Genomic DNA, 21157 nt, shown 5'->3' on the forward strand with positions numbered 1-21157 from the left:
ACCGGCTCTGGATTTTACTGGATCAATCTGCACTCTAAATCAATGGTCAACCCTGAGTCTTTAGAAGCTGTTATTCATTGTATGCATGTTTGAGGAAATCAATCTACACTGGCCTTTCGATGAGTCTCTACTTCAGAAGTTTTTGTAAGTGGACAAAACCTTCAGGACATCAATTCATAGAATAACTACTTATATTATAGAACAGACCTCCAGACAAGCATTAAATGTACAAGGAGAAGAAAAGTCCTTGGAGGACAGTTAACATGTTCAATATCTGGGGCGGTTCTAGGGTCTGTGGGTATTCGGGGCTTAGCCCAGACTTCTGTGGATACTTATGGGGCCATCCTTTTATGAAATATCAGAATATAACATTAATAGTAAAGTTTAAATGTTACATCTGTGAGGTGTCATTTAATATAGTAAATCTTTAAATATTTCTTAAACAATAATTAAATGGTAAAAAAAACATTTGTCTCAACTTCAGATACACTCGAAGATCAGAAGTTGTGTGCATATGTACTTTAAAACATGATTTAAAAAAAACCTGTTTTGTCCATTTTCTGCTTTCCGTAGTTCAACGCACATTGTGCACAACTGATAGTTTTACAGCCTGTTATTGATTCGTCAGGTGTTTTAAGTTCGTTTAGAAGATTACCTTCTGTAAAAATGGTAAAACAAGTGCTTATGAGAAAAAATACTTCATAGCTTGCCAAAGGTTCATGGCATCTTGAAAGAGTTTTCCAAATGTACTGGCTCGTGGCTTAATGTTTGCAAATTCCTTGAGCACATCTGTTTTCAAGGTTATATATCTGAATATTTGGTACTTGCTGTATCTGAATGGACCAACGCAACACAGTTTCCAATATCTCACCAAGCCAGGCATGATTGTTGTGCCAGATGGGTTGGTTTGAGTATTTCTGTAACTGCTGATCTCCTGGGATTTTCACACACACTCTAGAGGTTACTCAGAATGGTGCAATAAAAAAAAATATATATCCAGGGAGCGGCAGTTCAGTGGACGGAAATGCCTTGTTGATGAGAGAGGTCATCGAAGAATGGCCAAAATGGTTCTATGGTAACTCAGATAACCGCTCTACAATTGTGGTGAGAAGAATATCATCTCACAATGCTATTCTGAGATGCGGGTTGGCACTGTTTTGGTGGCACGAAGGGGACCTACACAATATTAGTCAGGTGGTTTTAATGTTATGGCTGATTGGTGTATAGAGATAGCCGAGTCGAAAGTGCACTTTCAGCATGCACGCACCTGCGTATGAATGCTGGAAAGCAGCCACCAACACACACACACACACACACACACACACACACACACACACACACACACAGAATGTAATGCATTTTAATTTTCTGAAAAAATAAAAATAAATATATATTTATTTTAATTTTTTTCAGATAATTAAAATGCATTACATTCTTGTAGCAGAAGAGTTAGACTAGCGTCTCGGGTGCGTTGCGTCATAAACATCAAAGTTTTTAGGTCACTGTTTCAAGATAAATAGAGTTTAATCCTCTACAGCACAGCATTGCCCCCAGTTCAGTACATGTTTCTTTAAATGATTGCAACCAATTAAAATGGTCAAAAAAGTATCAAAGAACAGTCCAATAAGGTGTGGGAGTCACTATCAAGCACCATTTGAAGGCGGGACTTCCTTTTCTGACACATGGTCACAGGAACACAAGGTGTGAGAAGGTAAGATTATTTGCTTTAGTACTCTTATTTAAAATTACATGTAATGTATATAAAAAATATGTATGTGTGTGTATGAAGGTGTAGAGAAGCCTTTTGTCAGGTTTTATGAAGTTTTTTTTATTTTGCATATTCAGAAATTCTGTTTTTTTAAGGGGTACTTTTCAAGGATGTCTTTGCAGACAATGTGTTTGGACGTTATTACATATTATCACATGTATTAGTGCACAATATAACCTCTAAATATAGTTGTATTTATTTATTTATTTAATTTTACTTTTAACACATTTTGACAGAAAAATGGACATTAGATTGTTCTATGGAAGAAAAGAGAAGGATCTGCATCTGACAGTGAGATAGACAGCAGTGACAGGGAGGAGGAGTGGAATGGAGAAAAAGGTTTGAGCAGAAGCAAGGTTTGGCATTGGAAACTTAATTTCATCTATTTTTATAGACACTCTAGATACCAGTGAGCATGAAGAAGACGACGCAGATGAAGATGACAGTCTGTCTGAAGATGACAGTAGTTTTTCCCAAGACCCCTCGATGGAAAACATGTCACACCACTGCCTCTCCAGTACACCCTGAATGGTTACTCATCCTCAATCATCTGATGAAATTCTGTCTCCATACCAATATTTCAAAAGTCTTCTCTCCAATGACCTCTTTGAGCTTATTGTTAATGAGTCAAACCTGTACAGCATCCGGTGCTATCCTGCCAAGCCGCTTAACCTTACTGTTCAAGAAATAATGACTCCACGTGTCATTATTTGGTCTTCCAGCCACCTGCATGTTTTGGAGCCAAAGTAGCCGTATTGCACATGCTGCTGATGTGATGCCTCTTGCACGATGTGAGGCTATCAAAAGATTTCTCCATTTCAGTGATGACAGTTGTCAGCCCACGAGAGATATGGCTTACTACGATGAGCTATACAAGATTCGGCCTCTCCTAAATCACATCCGTACCAAGCTGAAACAACTTCCTATGCGTGAGACGCTAAGTGTGGATGAACAAATGGTGTCATTTAAAAGCAAGAGCAGGATCAAGCAGTACCTACCCAGTAAAATGGGGTTGCAAAATACTGTTTCTTGCTGGATCAGATGGCGTTCCACACAATTTTTATGTTTATACTGGGAAAGTGGTCCATCCACCTGAGCTTCCAGATACAGGGGCAAGTGGGAATGTAGTACTGCGCCTGGCAGAACCAGTACCGAAGAATAGGAATTTCAAGCTGTTCTTTGACAACTGGTTTAGTTCTGTCCCACTGATGCTCGTGCTGTCCCAGCAATGCATCCACTGTCTATGTACAGTACGCTCTAAATCGCTTGCCAGGAAGTTCCATGATGCCAGACGCTGATCTGAAAAAATCTGGCCTTGGGTCCTTCCAGGAAAAAACAGCCTATGTTCGAGATACCCAGCTGCATGCAGTCAAATGGTATGACAACAGGCCAGTCACCCTCCTCAGTAGCTACGTAGGTGCTCACCCTGTATCCCTTGTAAACAGATAGGACAAAAGGCCAAAAAAAAACCATCAAGGTCCCATGCCCTGCAGCAGTATCCACATACAATCAGCACATGGGAGGTGTCGACTTGTTAGATTCACTGATTGCTTTATATCGCACCAACATCAGGTCAAAGATATGGTACCACCGCCTTATCTTTCATTTCATAGATATGGCTGTGGTGACATGTTGGCTCATCTACAGACGGGATTGTTCTGACAACAGAATGGCGAGAAGTGACCACATGTGCCTTTATGCCTTCAAGTCCCTAATTGCACACAGTCTGTGCAAATCCAAAAAAGATGCCAGGAAGAGAGGGTGAACCAGCGGTGGTATTTCCCAACAGTATGAGGTGAAGAGGAGGAAGCAGGGGCCCACGGCTCCCATTCCTAACCAGGATGTTCACTTGGACAATACCTCACACTGGCACTAACTTGTGACAAGAACGAAAGATGCAGTGTTCCTGGGTGCACAGAAAGTGATGTGCAAAAAGTGTAATGCAAACCTCTGTTTCACAGCAGAGAAGAACTGCTTTTTGAAGTTTCACACGGAGTGAAATCTCATTACATGAAGTTCATGATATGACACAACACACTACATGATACAAACCTACGCCTGAATCAATTCCAATATATCAAAGTATTTCAAGTGTTTTTTCCTTTTTACTTAATGATTTCTTGACATTTTTGAAAAAAGATTTGTGATTTTGTATTGCTCACTGAGCATTGCCTTATGATATGTGAATTAATAATTTTCTCTATGATTCTATACTTCTATTCTATACCGTTTTTTGGGGTTGGGGGTAATTTTATCATCAATAAAATGTTCCCAAATGAACCAAGAAATGATGTGGAATAATTTTTAGCATGTACCATCAAAATGTTCAGTACTTTTTAATTTTAAATAAAATTTTAATTAGAAATACTAATAAATTTGCACTCCAAGTGTTTTGAAGGCAAGAACATAATGCATGCTTGTGTTGTGCTGCTGCTGAAGGGTTGTTTTCTTCACTGTATAAACTGTGCGTTGCCAATAAAGCTGAAGTTTCACTTACTGCCCTCTGGAGTAAACAGGTGGTACTACAAGCTTGCATTTCTCAGGAATCTTCCTTATTACGGTCCGGGGGCATTGCGTTTAATTGCGTACATTTTTTTTACAAAATTAAACGCACTGAATTAATGCGTTAAATCGACAGCCCTAATATATTTTATATTATATATTACACATACAGTATCTCACAAAAGTGAGTACACCACTCATATTTTTGTAAATATTTGATTATATCTTTTCATGTGACAACATTGAAGAAATGACACTTTTCTGCAATGTAAAGTAGTGAGTGTACAGCTTGTATAACAGTGTAAATTTGCTGTCCCTTCAAAATAACTCATAACACACAGCCATTAATGTCTAAACCGCTGGCAACAAAAGTGAGTACACCCCTAAGTGAAAATGTCCAAATTGGGCACAATTAGCCATTTTCCCTCCCCGGTGTCATGTGACTCGTTAGTGTTACAAGGTCTCAGGTGTGAATGGGGACAACGTTGCAACAACGGTATAGAACCATAGAGAAAATTATTCATTCACATATCATAAGGCAATGCTCAGAGAGCAATACAAAATCCCAAAACTTTTTTCAAAAATGTCAAGAAATCATTAAGTATAAAGGATGAAACTCACTGTCATCAGACAAAACAAGATGAAAACACGTTCTTGCATTCAAACACAGATTTATGAAGTGCAAATACAAATGCAGAGACCTCAAGACATGTTTTTTTAAGTTTCAAACTACGTTTATCAACACAGTGACCTAAAAACTGCATGTTTATGACACGACGCAAATCATCTGACGCAGGTGTGCATTGGCACGTACTTATAAATGCCCTCATAATAAATATATCTTGGACTGATTGATGAATTCAGTTGCAAAATGGATTGTGTGAACTGTAGGTCAATGATAGGCTTATGTTCAAATATATGGAAATAAACATGTTCCATACTAAAGCCACTTTTTGAATAATCTTTTTGGTAACACTTTACAATAAGGTTCTATTCGTTAATATTAGTTAATGCATTAGGTATCATGAACTAACAATACATTGTTTACAACATTTATTAATCTTTTTAATATTAGTTAATGAAAATGCAGTTGTTGATTGTTAGTTCATTATCGTTAATTAAATGTGAATTAAATGTAATGTTAACAAACATTTTTGATTTGAGCAATGTATATGTACATAGTATATGTATGATAACTAATGTTAACAAATGTAACCCTATTGTAAAGTGTTACCATCTTTTTTTAATGCTTCACTCATGTGCCACAATGATGTAATGCATTTTAGTTATCTATATTATAATTTTTTATATTAGATATACATAGTTATATTTAATAATTATAAATAAACTAAGTATTTAATCATTACATATTAAATTGTTGTTATTTTAGGGGCTTTCTTAGCAAATAGTTATATATGTGATTAATTTGATTAAAAATATTAATTGTTGATGGTCCTAATTAAAATATAATAATATTTAATAATCAACTTGATACCAAATCACTGGTAATTTTGACTCTCTAGAAGATGATAAAATATTTGGGGCTTAAGACCTGGAAGCCCTGCCCTAGCACCACCCAAGATCAATTTGACAAATGTAATTATTTGATTAGGGACCAAGAAATAGCATAGAATCTCATGTATAATATTTCTTATATATATTTTATATATATATAAAAATTATTTCTTTTCTAAAATCCACTTTTTGGGTCACTAATTCAAATGTTAGTAAATGTGTGACATTAGTCAGGTTTGCAAATTAAGTAGTGTTTCCATCCCATGAGTTCAAGAGAACAATTTCCCCATAAGTTGGGAAGTTTGGTGCAAAATAGAAATGTAAATGGAAGTTGTAGCCACTGGGAAAGCCACTGTGACTCTTTTACTAAATGTAATAATACTTTTGGCTTAGAATATGTAAACCCAGGTTATGACCATGTTAACTCCTTTACAAAAAAGGTCAGATTTCTTTGCTTCCATAAAAGCACACAAGAAGCTCTTTGGAGCATTCACAAATCATACTGGGATGACATGATCATCAGGATTTTAACAACTTTTGGAGGCTGTGTCAGCTGAAGGATGTATAATTGATTATTAAACCACAAAGGGGACAAACCAAACACTATGAAATTCTGAAATACATGTATATTTTTCCACCTTTTACTCATTGTTATGCTGGAAATTGCGATTGCATTTACTGCAAAATAGAAGTATTAGTGGACTTTTGCACCTGACTGTACATTTCTGGAAGAGCAAGTTTTTGTTTCCTTTGTACGAATGGCACATTAACTCTTTCAGATCGGCTTTGCAACATGCTACTCATTAACTAAAAATACAAACCACAGCTGATAAGCTCGAATGGCAAGGCGCAAGAGCAAACAAGGTTTTCAATGGACAGACAAAGGATAATATTTGAAGTAAATTATTTAGAGATTTTTGACAGATGTCATTTGATCCATTTGAAGATAACCGATTGCTGAATCCTGTGTCTTGACAGACTTTTATTGTAAAGGCTGAGAGTTTCTCAATGTGGCAATACGTAGGTCTTTTATACTGTTATCAGGATATGCCAATTCACTCCATTGGCCAAGGGGAGGGGAGTTAACTGAGGTGTAGAGCTGGGTTTGGTTGGGCTTACCTGGTTTGCAGGGGATTGGCTGCAGGGGTAAACCTAACTGGGCCTCAGAGGTAAGAGTTTGGGCGTTGGGATGAAATGTGGGGATCATAACATACGGCATGTTTACCTGCTGGGTAAAGAATCAAAAAGAGAAGTCCACTTATTTGTTGTATTTTTCTCTATGTCATAACCATACATTTCCAACCCAGTATTATTTCTTTCTTTCATGAAAAACAAAAAGGAGATGATAGGCAGAATTTCCGAGCTTCTGATTTTCGTACAACAAAAGCAAGCAGTGATTTTTACTTGCAAGCTCCAAAAAGGACAAAATAAAACACCATAAAAGTAGCCCAGACTTAAATTCAAGTCGTTATTCACTAATAACCTTCCCCCCTGCCTTTGTGCTTAATGGAAGAAAATAATACTGGGTTGGAAATTTTGGCTCTTGTAATTCACAGGAAATAAAATTGAAATTGCAGAAAGAGTTTGCCGTCATCTCACTTGAATTTGTTGCTGCAGTAAGTTGATTTTATGTTGCTGTTGTATCAGCTGCTGCTGTTGTTTGGCAATCTAAAATAAAGAATATTCATTATGCCAAACCAATCCAATCCAATCCATGTATGCAACAACGGTATGTGTACTCACTAAAAACGCATGAACTTTTCACAGTCTGTGATGACACGCTTCCACCTTAATTTAGCATGGTAAATAGTTTTTATTATTATTAATTACATAATTGTACATAATTTAATGTTGTCCAAATTTTCTAATGTTTTCAAAATGTTTTCTAATTTCACCCCTCCAACAGATCTTTCTCCTCTCCATCCGTTCACTAGAAGTTTCTCCACACCTGTTCTTGCTGTTGTCTAGCCAGCTCCATCTGTTGCTGCTGTTTCTCCAGCAAAAGTGCAGCCATGTTCCTCTGCTCAGAATGAGCTCCCAGCAGCTGCTCTCTCAGACCCGAGAGCTGGTTGATCATCAACAGCAACTGAAACTCCTTCTCTGCCAGACTCTCTGGGGTTCCTGGAAACACACACACACACACACACACACACACACACACACACACACACACACACACACACACACACACACACACACACACACACACACACACACACACACACACGATGGTGGTCAAGCAGAAGGTGTCTTTTCAAATACCAACCTGAACCGATCAAGAGGATGATCAGTGGAGAGATTAAATCAACACCACACAAGGTTGCTCAAAAACACTGTACTTCAGCAAGTTAAATGAAATTCACCTTTAAGATTGACACTGCCCTGAAGACCTTTCCCAAAAAACTTTTCTTTCCAGTCTGTATTCAGAAGCTTTTCAATAGTGGGCATCACTGGGGGAAAAAAAAAAACAAAAACAGAAAAAAAATATTTTCAAAAGCAATAAAATCAATTATTAAAAATTAAAACAAATAATGTATATATATATATATATATATATATATATATATATATATATATATATATATATATATATATATATATATATAAAATTTATTAAAACATATTTTAAAATATACAAGATGCATACAGTAGATTTAAAAAGAAAGATTTAATCACTTTAAGCAAAACATTGAACAAAATTAAGCTTAAAATAATAAAACAATATATATACTGTTGAAAATATAGTATATAGTTTTAGACACTTTTTGGTTATCAAAGATTAGTGGAACATGTCCATAGTTAACGCGATGAATCAAATGCATACATTCACTAGGAACCACCTTGACACCAGTTGCTTAAATGTTTAAGAAAATGAAGTTAGTTCTGAGAAAAGGTATAGCATCATTTGTTTGCAATGACACTCGTACATTTTAAGCATGGTTTAAGACTCCAAATACTTTTAGGGGCCACTTTATATAATGCACTTTTAAAAATATAATAATAACAAAGATGCAGAATGACACAATAGATGCACAAAAGACTTGATTCATCTAAATGAAGGCCGTTCTAAAGACCTTGAGCTGCAAAGCCCAGCTAAAGTGAATTACACATTTCAAGGGAAGTGGTGAAAACAAAGGAAAAGGCTTTTGAGAAAACACTAGAAGACTTTTAGTAATTCTTTAATAACCACGGAGCATTTCACAAGGGCTATAAAATGTATCATACAAATGAAAATAGTGAAAAGCTTCATAGAAATTGAAAAAAAAAAGAAAAAAACTTGGATGATAGCGATCGCCTCCTAATTGCTGACACTGCTGTGGACAAACCACTTGATTCTAAAGTAATACATGATTGCATGGGCTTTCATCATAATTCAAGCTCCAAAATCCTTTCAAACTCGTCTTCGGCTATAAAAACAGCAGCCATGAAAATGTTTTTGTAAGTCTATATGCGCCATGAACCAAATGCAGATGGGTTAACCTTCACACTTACCATCACTGACATTGGGTTTACCGTCTGAGTTTTCGTGGGCTCTGTTGCCTCCATCTTGACTAGAGGGTGTAAATGATCGAGGATGTTCTTTACTGGGAGATCTCACCTGAGAAACACAAAAACTATAACATCAAAGAACTACTCACTAAAGATGCACCACATCATCAGTTTTATGGCAAAAGTAATGTTTTAGCTGACAAACCATTTTCTTCTCTGCAAAAAAGAATCCTGAATCAGTGGGGGGTTTTTTCTTCGTCTTTTCCAGTAAAACACCTAAACATCCTTAAAAGACGATACACTCACTGAGCACTTAATTAGGAACACCTGTACTGTACACCTGCTTAGTCATGTGATTATCTAATCAGCCAATCATGTGGCAGGTGTGCAATGCATAAAATCATCCAGATACGGGCCAGGACCTTCAATTAAGGTTCATATCTACCATCAGATTGGGGAAAAATGTGATCGCCATGATTTCGACCGTGGCATGATTGTGGGTGCCAGACAGCCTGGTTTGAGTATTTCTGTAACTTCTGAGCTCCAGCGATTTTCATGTAGTATGTCCAGACTAATTCGAGCTGACAGAAAGGCTATGGTAACTCAGATAACCCCTCAGTACAATCGTAGTGAGCAGAATAGCATTTCAGAATGCACAACATGTCAAACCTTGAGGCAGATGGGCTACAACAGCAAAAGACCATGTTGGACACTTTATTAGGATGATATTGTTCCTAATAATCCATTATTTTTTAGATCTACAGTATATTTCTGAAATCCTAAATCTAGATATAGGTATTGCACTAAGTGAAGAGCCACGTGTCGCTTATTCTTAATAATAGTGTATTTGTGCCCGATTTTTTCACTGTTTTATGTAAATAAATAAAAACGTACATTTCTCGTTTCAACATTATTTGTACTTCAGATTTTTGTTTGCTGGACAAGAAAAACTAGCTTCATGGGGGGGGCGATTTTGTATTTACACCATTGGCATATAATGCAACAATGGGTGCAAAAGTCAACTGCTTTTCGTAGCAGATGTACCAATATCTATAAAATAAAGATACTCCCAATTTAGACGGTTATTTTTTACCTGTAGTTTAGCTCCAAAATCATAGACGAAAATTGTCATTTTGACCCCTTCTACAAAATAATGATTACTCAGTAAATACTGATCCATGGCATTTAATATTTCATACGTTTGTCTTCCTCCAGACAATGTATTAACAAAATCTAAAATTTCAGCCTGGGAAGTTTCTGAAATTTGGTTGATTTGATAAAGAATAACCCAAAAGAAGTTTCCCAATGGGGTGAGGAAAACAAAAAAAGATATACCCTGAAAACCTAAGAAAAGACTGAATATTCAACACAATTTAGCTTTAAGTGTATTGATCTTAAGGATGATTGAATATTTTCTGGAAAACAACAACAAAAAATACTGGACAAAAAAGCTACTGTGAAAATCTATCATTTTCATGATTATTACACAAATGAGATCCTGAAAAATCTTTTGAAATAAAAGACTTCAATGTACTCCAAAGAAAAACTTTCAGAACTCAAAGACAATGTAATTATAACAAATGGCCAACAAACTTATCAAACTATATAAAGAAATGAGATATATATATATATATATATAAAAAATAAAATAAATTTTTTCATAAAAATGTTAGAGAGATTGATTATACCAAAGGAGATTGGGAGTTGGGTGGGGGCGCCAACTTCTCAGGGTCATCTCTCTCCAAGGGCAGCCGAACAGACCAATCACAGACTGGAGAGGACTTCTTGGATTCTCTGTTGAAGGCTCTGCCTCCCGATTCGTCGTCTTCAAGCTTGATACCAACACCCACCATGGTCACATTGCCCTTGGCATGGGGATGCAGAGCAGGTGGACTGCGCTCACACATTCTACAAAACCAAAAGGAAGTCAACCCAAGATCAAAATCAACAAGAAATCATTCTATTGGACGACAATGTGTCGGAGCGTAAGATGAGCCATCAATCATTTTGGTCCATTTTCCCAGAAGAGACAAACTGTACATTTAAAATGCATATTGCTGCTAAAAGTGAATTTTATCAACATTTAGGAGTATACTATCATATATATAGCCTCAAAGCTAACACACAAACAAAACAACAAAACTCCAATTTTGGTTTCAAAGCCAAAACTCAACACCCTTCGGCAAATAGAAGTCAAACTGCATTTCTAATGAGGGTACTCCACTCTTGTAAGGCTACTGTCTGGGTGTAAATAAAGACCCAGGAAATCAGCTGACTACTTTGCATAAGGAACAGAAGGGTTTTTGTGGAGTCCAGACAGGCCACCTCTTTCAAACTTTTTCACAAAAGCCACTTCTTCAAAGTCTCTCGGGCTCCAGAGTCGACTGATATGGGGAGAGGATATTTGTTTGTGTTGTGTGTGTACGTGTTCGAGTCGCTCCAATCTGTAAATACATGGGCACATTAGACATGAGTCTTGCATCTGTTTTCTGCCAATCAAGAATCTTGCTGTCTCAAGTAGCATGCCAAACCCTAATGCAATGAAGGACAAGAAAAGAGATAGATGGATGGATTGAAAGGAAATAAAGACAAGGCCATGTGTGGGGGTATTGTTATATTTTACCACGCAATATTGTATCGATATTCTAACACCAAGAATTCATATTTTGGACTATTTTTACTTATTATTTTTCAGAAAAAAAGTCATTGACCACCAGCTGAAGCAAGTTTGTGAGAAGACGAAACACTTTGGCTTTCATCAGCACAACTTTATTTCCATTACACCAAAATGAAAACTCTGCCCTATGAATACAAGTCCATAACCCATTTCATTTGTTATGATGTTTGTACAGAACTGCAAGGGTTTGTGCATTAATAAACATGCAGAGACCATGGTACACCATTCCTTCATGTTTTTTTTTTGGCATAACACTGGCATAAATATGTTCTTCGTTTAGGTAAAGCAGGAAGTTCGGCACTTTTTGTGAAGTCCAATCAAGATAAATGAAAAAAAAATGAGAGTAAATGATCGCAAAGTATCACTGTTTTGAATGGCAATGCACTAAAAGGAAGATTTTATATTGTATTGGAAGAAAAAAATAAAATGCTAAATGCAAATACATTTTAACTAACCATATTAAATCGTGCATAGTTAGGACAGCAATAAAAATAAGCTTATCAACAATAAAAATGGGTCATTTGCATCAAGGTTTGAGATGCAATTTTGCTCACTACAATTGTACAGATGGGTTATCAGAGTTACCGTAGGATTTCTGTCGGCTCGAACCAGTCTGTTCATTCAACGTTGACATCTATCATCAAAAAGCATTGGCAGATTACATAATCGAATAAGTAGGTGTACATAATAAATGGTCAGCGATTAATATATAATGTATATATTTTCTGATGAGCCAAAACATTATGACATTATGCCTAATATGCTGTTGGGCCTTTGCCTGCCACCAAAACAGCGCCAACCCGCCGAGGCATGGACTCTACAAGACACCTGAAGGTGTCCTGTGGTATCTGGAACCAAGATATCAGCAGCAGATCCTTCGTAAGTTGCGAGGTGGAGCCGCTGTGGATCGGAATTGTTGGTTTGGCACATCCCACCGATCATCAATCGGATTGAGATCAGGGGAACCTGGAGGCCAGGCAACACATTGAACTATTCATAATGTTCCTCAAACCAGTCCAATGTATGCAGTGTGGCAGGGTGCATTATCCTGCTGAAAGAGGCCACTGCCATCAGGGAATACCATTGCCATGACGGGGTGTACCTTGTCTGCAACCATGTTTAGGTAGGTGGCCTGTGTCAAATTGACACCCACATGAATGGCCGGACCCACGGTTTCCCAGCAGAACCCACTGGCTTGTCGTCTTCCCACAGTGCATCCTGGTGCCACCACATCCCCAGCTAAACGGCACACGCGTACACGGCCGTCCAAGTGATGTATAAGAAAATGGGACTCATCGGACCAGGCAACCTTCTTCCACTGCTCCAAGGTCCAGTTCTGACACTCATGTGCCCATTGTATATGCTTTCGACAATGGACAGGGGTCATCATGGGCACTATGACCAGTCTGTGGCTACACTGCCCTAAACGCAGCAGGATGCGATGCACTGCATGTTGACACATTCCTCCCGTAACCTTCATTAAAGTTTTAAGTGTGACTTGTGCCATAATAGACCTTCTGTCAGTTCGGACCAGACATGATAGCCTTCGTTCCTTCACAACATCATTGGGTGCCCAAACACCCTGGCACCGGTTTATGGTTTTTCCCTCCTTGGACCACTGTCGGTAGGTACTCTCCACTGCTGACCAGATGCACCCCACGAGCCTTGCCGTTTCAGAGATGCTCTGACCCAGTTGTCTGGACATAACAATTTGGCCCTTGTCAAAGTCACTCAGGTCTTTAATCCTGCCTATTTCTCCTGCATTCAACACGTTGACTACGAGAACTGATTGTTTGCTTACCATCTAATCTTCCCAGACCTTAACATGTGACCTTTTTAGGAGATGATCAACATTATTTGAGTGGTCATAATTTTTTGGCTCATTGGTGTAGTACAGTATTTTAATTATTTGAATACTGTTGTTTATATCATATTACCTTTGTTTTGGGTCCTTAGCAAATACTGAAATATTCAATAAATTGCAATTAATTGTCATGTAAATAATTTGATTAATAGATTTAAATCAAGTGACAGCCTTAAAAATACAGGTTCACTTGCAGCAAGAAAACACTGCCAACAACAATTTTAAGGATGTTTTGTTAGCTTTTTTACGATAAATGATTCTGGGTGACCACTAGATGCCCATTGTAAAATCTAGGTCCAGAAGTAAAACCAGTTGAGAACCACTGCACTAGTCTATAAACATCTCTCTGCCTCTTATGCTCTGCACAACAAAAGAAAATAAAGACAACCCAAAGAACACAAACACAACGGAAAATGCATCTCTTATCTCTCTCTGTCTATGTGTGTGTGTATATATATATATATATATATAAAATGCCCATTGTTACAGAGAATGAACAAAGGAAGTTTAAACAATGGGCATGACATGGACAAAAGCAATAGGCTGCAGGAAACCCAGCAGGGTAACAATACAAACGGAATGTGCCGATGGCAAAATAAAAAAAATAAATAAAGTGAAATACCCGCTGGGCCCATTCCAGTTCCTCCTGTACTTTTCAACCACTTTTTAAAAACACAAAAGCAGCCTGTATGTTTACATTAAGGCATGGAGGAAAAGGTCTTACTCTTGTCTCCAACGTCGTTTTCTGTTTAGCTGAGCAACGTAATTGTACTTGCTTGCATTGTTTGAAAAAATAAAAGGAGAACTCAAGAGTACAGGAAAGTCATTCTGTTCTTTTCTGCAGGAAAATGGCCAAGCCTTGGGTAGGTTTGGGTAAAGGGTGTAGTGCATTTTGTTCGTATATTTGCCTGACTTCTAAGCAAACAAAATCTTGCAATTAAATGCGCAGGATTAGGTTGCTCAATCATGAAAGTGACAAACTAAAATTCAAGCAAAAATTTTGGGATTTGGGATGGGTCAATGTGGTCGATTAGTCACCAATCTAACTAATCATCAAGACACTACTTTTAATTTTTGAATTTTTTGCAGTGGTACTTGAATTAGCAAGCTAACAGTATGTTGTGTTTCACCCTACATTCGTTCCCATTCCACTGGGCTATTTCTAGCCGTTTATGAATTTAAGAATGCGTCTAGCTTAAATGTCCCATAAGAAATGTTGAAACGTAACATTTGGGTTGAATGTGCAGTCTTTCAAAGTATAATCTTTTCACCACATTCAGCGCATGCACACTACGACTGTTTTGCGACACTTTTAGCACTCTTCAGGCAAATGCACCGATGATGCACAAAGGTGCAGACTGATCACGTGAGTAGAAAAACTAGGCTGCACACAGACAATCTGCACATACTGTGCTGCTAACAAAATTTTCCTGCCATATTTAGTTAAATACTGTTGTGAAAATTACCAGCACACAGAAAAACAAAGTATACTTTGGCCTTTACTATACATAACTTAAGACATATCAGTCAACCAAATAGTCAATTTAGAAAATATGTAGTTTTACACATATCTAGCTAAGCTACTGTGGTCTAACTGAGTCTTTTTTTGGTACACCAAGTAATGAACAGCAAACGTTAGTATGGTCTTCACAAAACAAATTTAGCAACCATGGGCAAGACCCCCTCCTTTCCCTGGGAACCAAGTATACTCAAGAAAGATCCTTCTATCTTAGTGCCCATCATTGGTCAACTATAAATAAACACTGGTGAGGAATCTCTGCTATTAAGGTCCTATTGTGACACAGCTAAAGATATTTCTGTTCCCTGCAGATGAGGAGTGCTAATCCACAAACCAGGTGCAGGAAATGAGAACTTGTCAGCTCATTCCAAGTGCACTTGTAGTTCTGGAGATATTCCAGCTATTGGGCGGGGGGGACCTGAACTGTAAATGGACTTGTGAAGATTAATGCTACGCTCATCCAGCACAAGTGTTCAAAAATGCTTTGTCGTAAAAAACAACAGATGGATGGGTAAATCCTTAACCAACAAAGCAGAGTAAGGAGGCCTAAAGACTTTGCATATTATAAATTATATAGTACTATGGTACATTAGACCAGTGTTTCCCAGCACAACTTTAAAATTCCCTGACATTTTCATGTTTCAATGCCAGTGGGAACCCTGTAAAAGTAGCAATGCTACTAACTTGACTACCTTTTTCAGTAGCATTACAGTAGCTATGTTGTTTCAAAATAGTTTTTCAGCAACAAACTACTTTTCCAATGAGTAGTGACAAAGCTACATGGTTATTTTTTGTCTTGCACACACAGGTTTAAAATGGAGTGAACTGAGGTGATAATCAGACTTGGATGTTCTCTCATATTGGGTATGATGAAGTCAATTTGAGTTTAAGATTTAAATAATTATACATGGATTAATTTTGTGTCACGGTACCAAAATTCCAGTGAATTTCACAGTTCTCGATGCCAATTTCAATACCACAGCAAAAATATGCTAATATTATAATGTGTTATTGAACACACCAGTTTAGTCATTTTGAATTATCCAGAACTTTCCAGAAATTTTTTATAAGTTTAATTTATTTCATCATCAAAATGAATGCGATTATCTAATCAGCCAATCGTGTGGCAACAATGCAGTGCATAAAATCATGCAGATATGGGTCAGATGCTTCAATGTTCACAACCATCAGAATGGGGAAAAATGTGATCTCAATGATTTAGACCTTTGCATGATTGTTGGTGCCAGACAGTCAGGTTTGAGTATTTCTGTAACTACTGATCTCCTGGGATATTTAACACATAGTCTCTAGAATTTACTCCAAAATTCAGTGAGCGACAGTTCTGTGGATGGAAACGTCTTGTTGAGAGAAGGTCAGCAGAGAATGGCCAGACTCAGATAACCGCTCTGTACAATTGTGCTGAGAAGAACGTCATCTCAGAATGCTATTCTGAGATGCAGGATGGTGCTGTTTTAGCGGCACAAGGGGAACCTACACAATATTAGGCAGGTGGTTTGAATGTTGTGGCTGATCGGTGTAGTGTAGCATACCTACTGGCTATTTTAGTAAAGCGTTTCCCAACCTTTATGTACAGCCCTTTAGTATGGTTGAAGTAACCCTTAAATCAACACTAAATAAAAAAAATCCTTTTAACTGGATACTTAATCACTTAAGTATCTCGTAATAATGATTAACTTTTAAAGTAAAACAATCAATACTCTGGGTGAAACACAGACTTACCCAGTAGCTCTGTCTCTCTTTAATAAGATACCTGAGCTTGTATGTCCTTCACAAGTTCTGACACTTCTGGGGGCCATGAAAGAGAACATTTCTTTGCGAAAGACTTGACATTAATTTGTTTATAAAAGACATCCAAATGTGACGTTTAACAAAAGTAAAATCATTTGCACTCTTTGTATGATATTTAAATAGCACAGAATCTCAACAAATGTGAAATATCACCAACAACCAAAAACACTATAATTTGTGCAAATAATGAGAAGTTACAACTTACAGGCTCAAACAAGTGTCAACGGTTTGCAATGGTTGTGTGCAATTGAAAGAATACAAAGCAAAAAAGAAAGACTAGTTTCTCCATAACATTTCATAATGTTTGACAAAAGGCAGTACTGAGGGTATTGTTGTTAATGCACTTTAAACTTGGCTTAGGGCAAAGCATGCATGTGTCATATCTCAGCAATTGTGATAGCAATTATGATTGTGAGTTCTTGTGTCATCACATGCAAAAAAAAGCCAGTAAAACAACAGCACAACTGATGATAACAAATGCAGTCTTACTAGAGTTAACTCTTACCTGCCGTTCAGATGTGGACCCATAAGATACTTTTCCAAAGAGCTCTGTATGTTTCAAAAGACTGACTTTTGCAGTCTTAGATAACATCAGCCTGGAGGTTCTTTGCTTTTGAGCTAAAACACCTCTGAAATCAAACTCTTCCCATGGTCACGGGCACGTGAGACAAAAGCACAAGTTGCCTTGCAAGTTGTAACGTGTCGAGTTGGCCTCTGATGCAAATATGAGTTTTCTTTTGTTGTCTCCAACTCTTCCTTATGATGGTATTGAAGCAGCTAATTTCCGCATTGTGACAAGTCAAGCTTTCAAACATTGTCAAAAAGCACTAACAAAACATTCAGGAGTGGCAAAAACAAGCCTGTGCGCGTAAAGACGTTATTGTCCGACATCTAAGTAATGATTAAACCAACAGGACACAGTTTGAACTTGTAGTAGAAGCTGCTTTTTTCTTTTAAACAGCACATACCTATTAGACACATTGCAATTAGACACGTTTTAATTTTACAAAACACCTGTCTCGTAAACCTGCACTTGACATTGGAGTAGACTGCACTGGCTGATGGTAGGGGAACCCTTAAAACAAAACAGGTGGACAATTTTAGATCTTCAGCTAAAAGCAGAAACGTTTAGAAGCTTAGAGCCCAAGAGCATGCGATACAAAGTCCAATCAGCTGTTGGAACCCAGCAGCAAGGACTTTCAAACCCACCTGCCAGTAATTGTATGCTACAGCTTGACCTACACAGGCTGTCTACCAACCTCAAGAGCGTCTGGCCGATTTTCATCATCTCTGTGTAGTCTTGTGGAAACCGCTCCACTTGCCAATGTGGGAGACTTCGGAAGCAACTCATTTTGTTATATGGACAACGGTGACACCCCCTTTGTAAAAATGGCCAGTGACCTCCCAGGAATGGAGTAGTCTCTCTCTCTGTTTTGGCTGGTGTCTCTTTAAGCCATATGCACCAAGCTGAGGTCACAAAAGTATGCCCTATAGCGAAGGCAAACAGTTGCATTTGCATGATGTTTGCCTCTGTTATAACTTCCCACAGAGTCCTTTGCACAGATATGAAATTGATAACATTTTAAGACAGAAACTGTAAAGGAGCGTCCAGGAAAAATATGAACACAAAACTAAATTCGACAGCACATACGCTCAACTTTTTGCTTAAGTTTCGATTTGGCTACCAATAACATTCACTTTTGGTCGCACCTGAAACAAACAACTCGCACCAAAAAAAAAAAAAAAAAAAAAAGATGATACATATCTATGAGTGCAAACATAAATAATAATTTAGGAAAAATAATAAAGATTTGTTAAACCCAAACAGATAGCAAACAAAACCGTTTTCACTAGACAGAACGGTTTCGGTTTAAAAAAAATATCAAAACAAATGCTTGTCATTTTGAGGTACGGTGGCATTAACAAGGACAAGACCATTTTTTATTTAAAAAAAAAACTATATAAATTCACTCTTAAGGAGAAAACACACCTTTAATTATATAGGATGTGTGTTATTCAATGCATAACATTTAACAATTGCTCTTGCACAAGCTTCACAGCCTTTAAAAATAACTACTCGCACACTAATTAGTATATTGCAAATAAATGCATTGAATGAAAGCATTCATGTTAGCCGTTAACATCATTATATCATGATTTAATATGCTTGTCAGATCACAAACAAATGAGTAATATGAGCTGTTACATTATTAATTTTTGTTTTGTTTTGAACAGATGAAACACTATAGCGTGCATGAGTGTCGAACAACAACTGTGGTTATGGATTTCTGGCTCGGCTTTCATAAACTTGTGGCAAGTCTATAGTCAAAATAACTTTCCCATGAGATACAATACCAGCTCTAACACGAGAGACAAGGAAATTTATTTTTTCATCAAGTATTTATGGATGAGGTTTGCACAATAATAGGTCCTCTTTGATAGACTTTCCTTATTTGCGCAAGGGACAGCCCCTGATAGTCCCCACCTAATCTCACTGGTCTTTGGTGTTTTGAATGCAGGAAGGAAAAAAACAATGCAAATAAACAGGGTTTGCGCAAAGAAAATGAAAGAACACATATGCAAGTATTCATGACCAAAGATGTGCCATTGCTCTGGCCCATACACATGTGTTTGATTTGACTACTGACCTTGGTAAAGTTAGCACTCCATAAAATCTTCCTGGAAAAAAAGGGATAGCTTTCATTTACATAAAGTGAAGTCTGTGTGAATTTTTTTCTGATTTGCAATTCTTTTATTTGTTTTTTTCCAAAACAAGTTAAGCCACTAGAATAACAATTTGAGTGAAAAGTAAAAAAATATATACATTTCTTACTATTTGGTATGTTTCCCTTTTACTTTAATGACAGCATGCACTTGAGCTGGCATGTACTCCAAGAACATTTTGGGTCTGTTCCAAAATAGTAATCTGATTTCCCGTGTGATCATGTTTAAAAAAAAAAAAAAAAGTGTTTACTTAACCTTTAAATTTAAACCCTAAAGTTGTCAATATTAATGGTTCTAATTAAACATTACTTGAAATGTCACATTTTGGAATCATAACTCAAATATATGTTCTTTAAACTTTGGCTTTGAGTACCAACTCAAAATCATTAAGCACAAAATTGCAGCAGTTTTTGCACTTGTGCTTGTATAAATTAGATGTATTAGGTCAAACAAGGGAACATTTGTAGAAAAATAATAAGTTATTTAAAAATGTATATTGTTTTAATTCTCATGACTACACTGTAAACTCTAATGCTCAAATTAATTCATTGTTTTGAGTAGTGAAAAATTAAAACATCCATATTAGTTCAAATAAATTAACCTTGATGAGTCTTAAGTTGTGAACATAACACCTTTTAAGTAGCCTGAATTGTTTAATTATGGAGTTTAAATTAACTTCTCTCTGTACATTTACACAAACATCTAGCTAATATTCCTCTACTAGAAGTATTTAAGTTGAGATTACTTGTTAATTTTAAAGGTCAGTGCCATCAACATGTATGAGTTAGCTTACTCAATATTTCAAGTTAAGATAAATTAACATGCTTATGTAGTACAAAATGAAAATATAAAAGTTCTGTTAACTTAAACTTGGGAGATAATTTACTTAAAGTTATGTAACCATCTAAAATTGAGTTCTGCTAACTTAACTTATTAGGGATTACAGTGTATTGTTGTTGTTGTAGCTGGTTGATAGATGTGATTTGCATGTGATTAGGGTTAACTCTTGTGAACTTGAAGCCTGTTCAATTTTAGCCATTCTTTTTTACTCAATTGTACATTACAAAAGTGCAGATTTATTTATCAAGTACTGAGGAGAATCCATTGTTTCATATGGCTAACTGAGATTCCTATCATAATTTCCCTTATACTGTATAAGATGTGCTATAACTCAAATATTTAAAATGAAAATAATGCTACTTTATATCACAGATGAGTTACATTTACTTGTAACTAGCTAACATTACTTAAAAAAAAAAAATTAAGTTCAGAGCCAAATAAATATGTTTA

At 36.7% G+C, this 21157-nt stretch overlaps 1 protein-coding gene across 6 annotated transcripts in view; it reads right to left on the reverse strand.

Annotated features, from left to right (window-relative positions):
* LOC127625717 (transcription factor SOX-13-like) overlaps positions 1-21157 on the reverse strand; it is a 48424-nt gene that overhangs the window by 15328 nt on the left and 11939 nt on the right. For 2 of the 6 annotated variants that reach the window (XM_052101077.1, XM_052101078.1), the window contains exons 2-7: positions 10963-11182; positions 9278-9383; positions 8149-8235; positions 7734-7906; positions 7385-7453; positions 6905-7013 (exon numbers count right to left, since the gene is read on the reverse strand). In XM_052101077.1, the coding sequence (XP_051957037.1) occupies positions 6905-7013; positions 7385-7453; positions 7734-7906; positions 8149-8235; positions 9278-9383; positions 10963-11181 (763 nt within the window). In that variant the 5' untranslated portion in view covers position 11182. Of the gene's footprint in view, positions 1-6904; positions 7014-7384; positions 7454-7733; positions 7907-8148; positions 8236-9277; positions 9384-10962; positions 11183-17348; positions 17409-17648; positions 17772-18402; positions 18529-21157 lie in introns of those variants that run through there. The other 4 variants (XM_052101075.1, XM_052101074.1, XM_052101076.1 and 1 more) reach the window with 4 other exon arrangements.

Source organism: Xyrauchen texanus, chromosome 32 (assembly GCF_025860055.1).
Source record: "Xyrauchen texanus isolate HMW12.3.18 chromosome 32, RBS_HiC_50CHRs, whole genome shotgun sequence".
NCBI classification, from domain to species: domain Eukaryota; kingdom Metazoa; phylum Chordata; class Actinopteri; order Cypriniformes; family Catostomidae; genus Xyrauchen; species Xyrauchen texanus.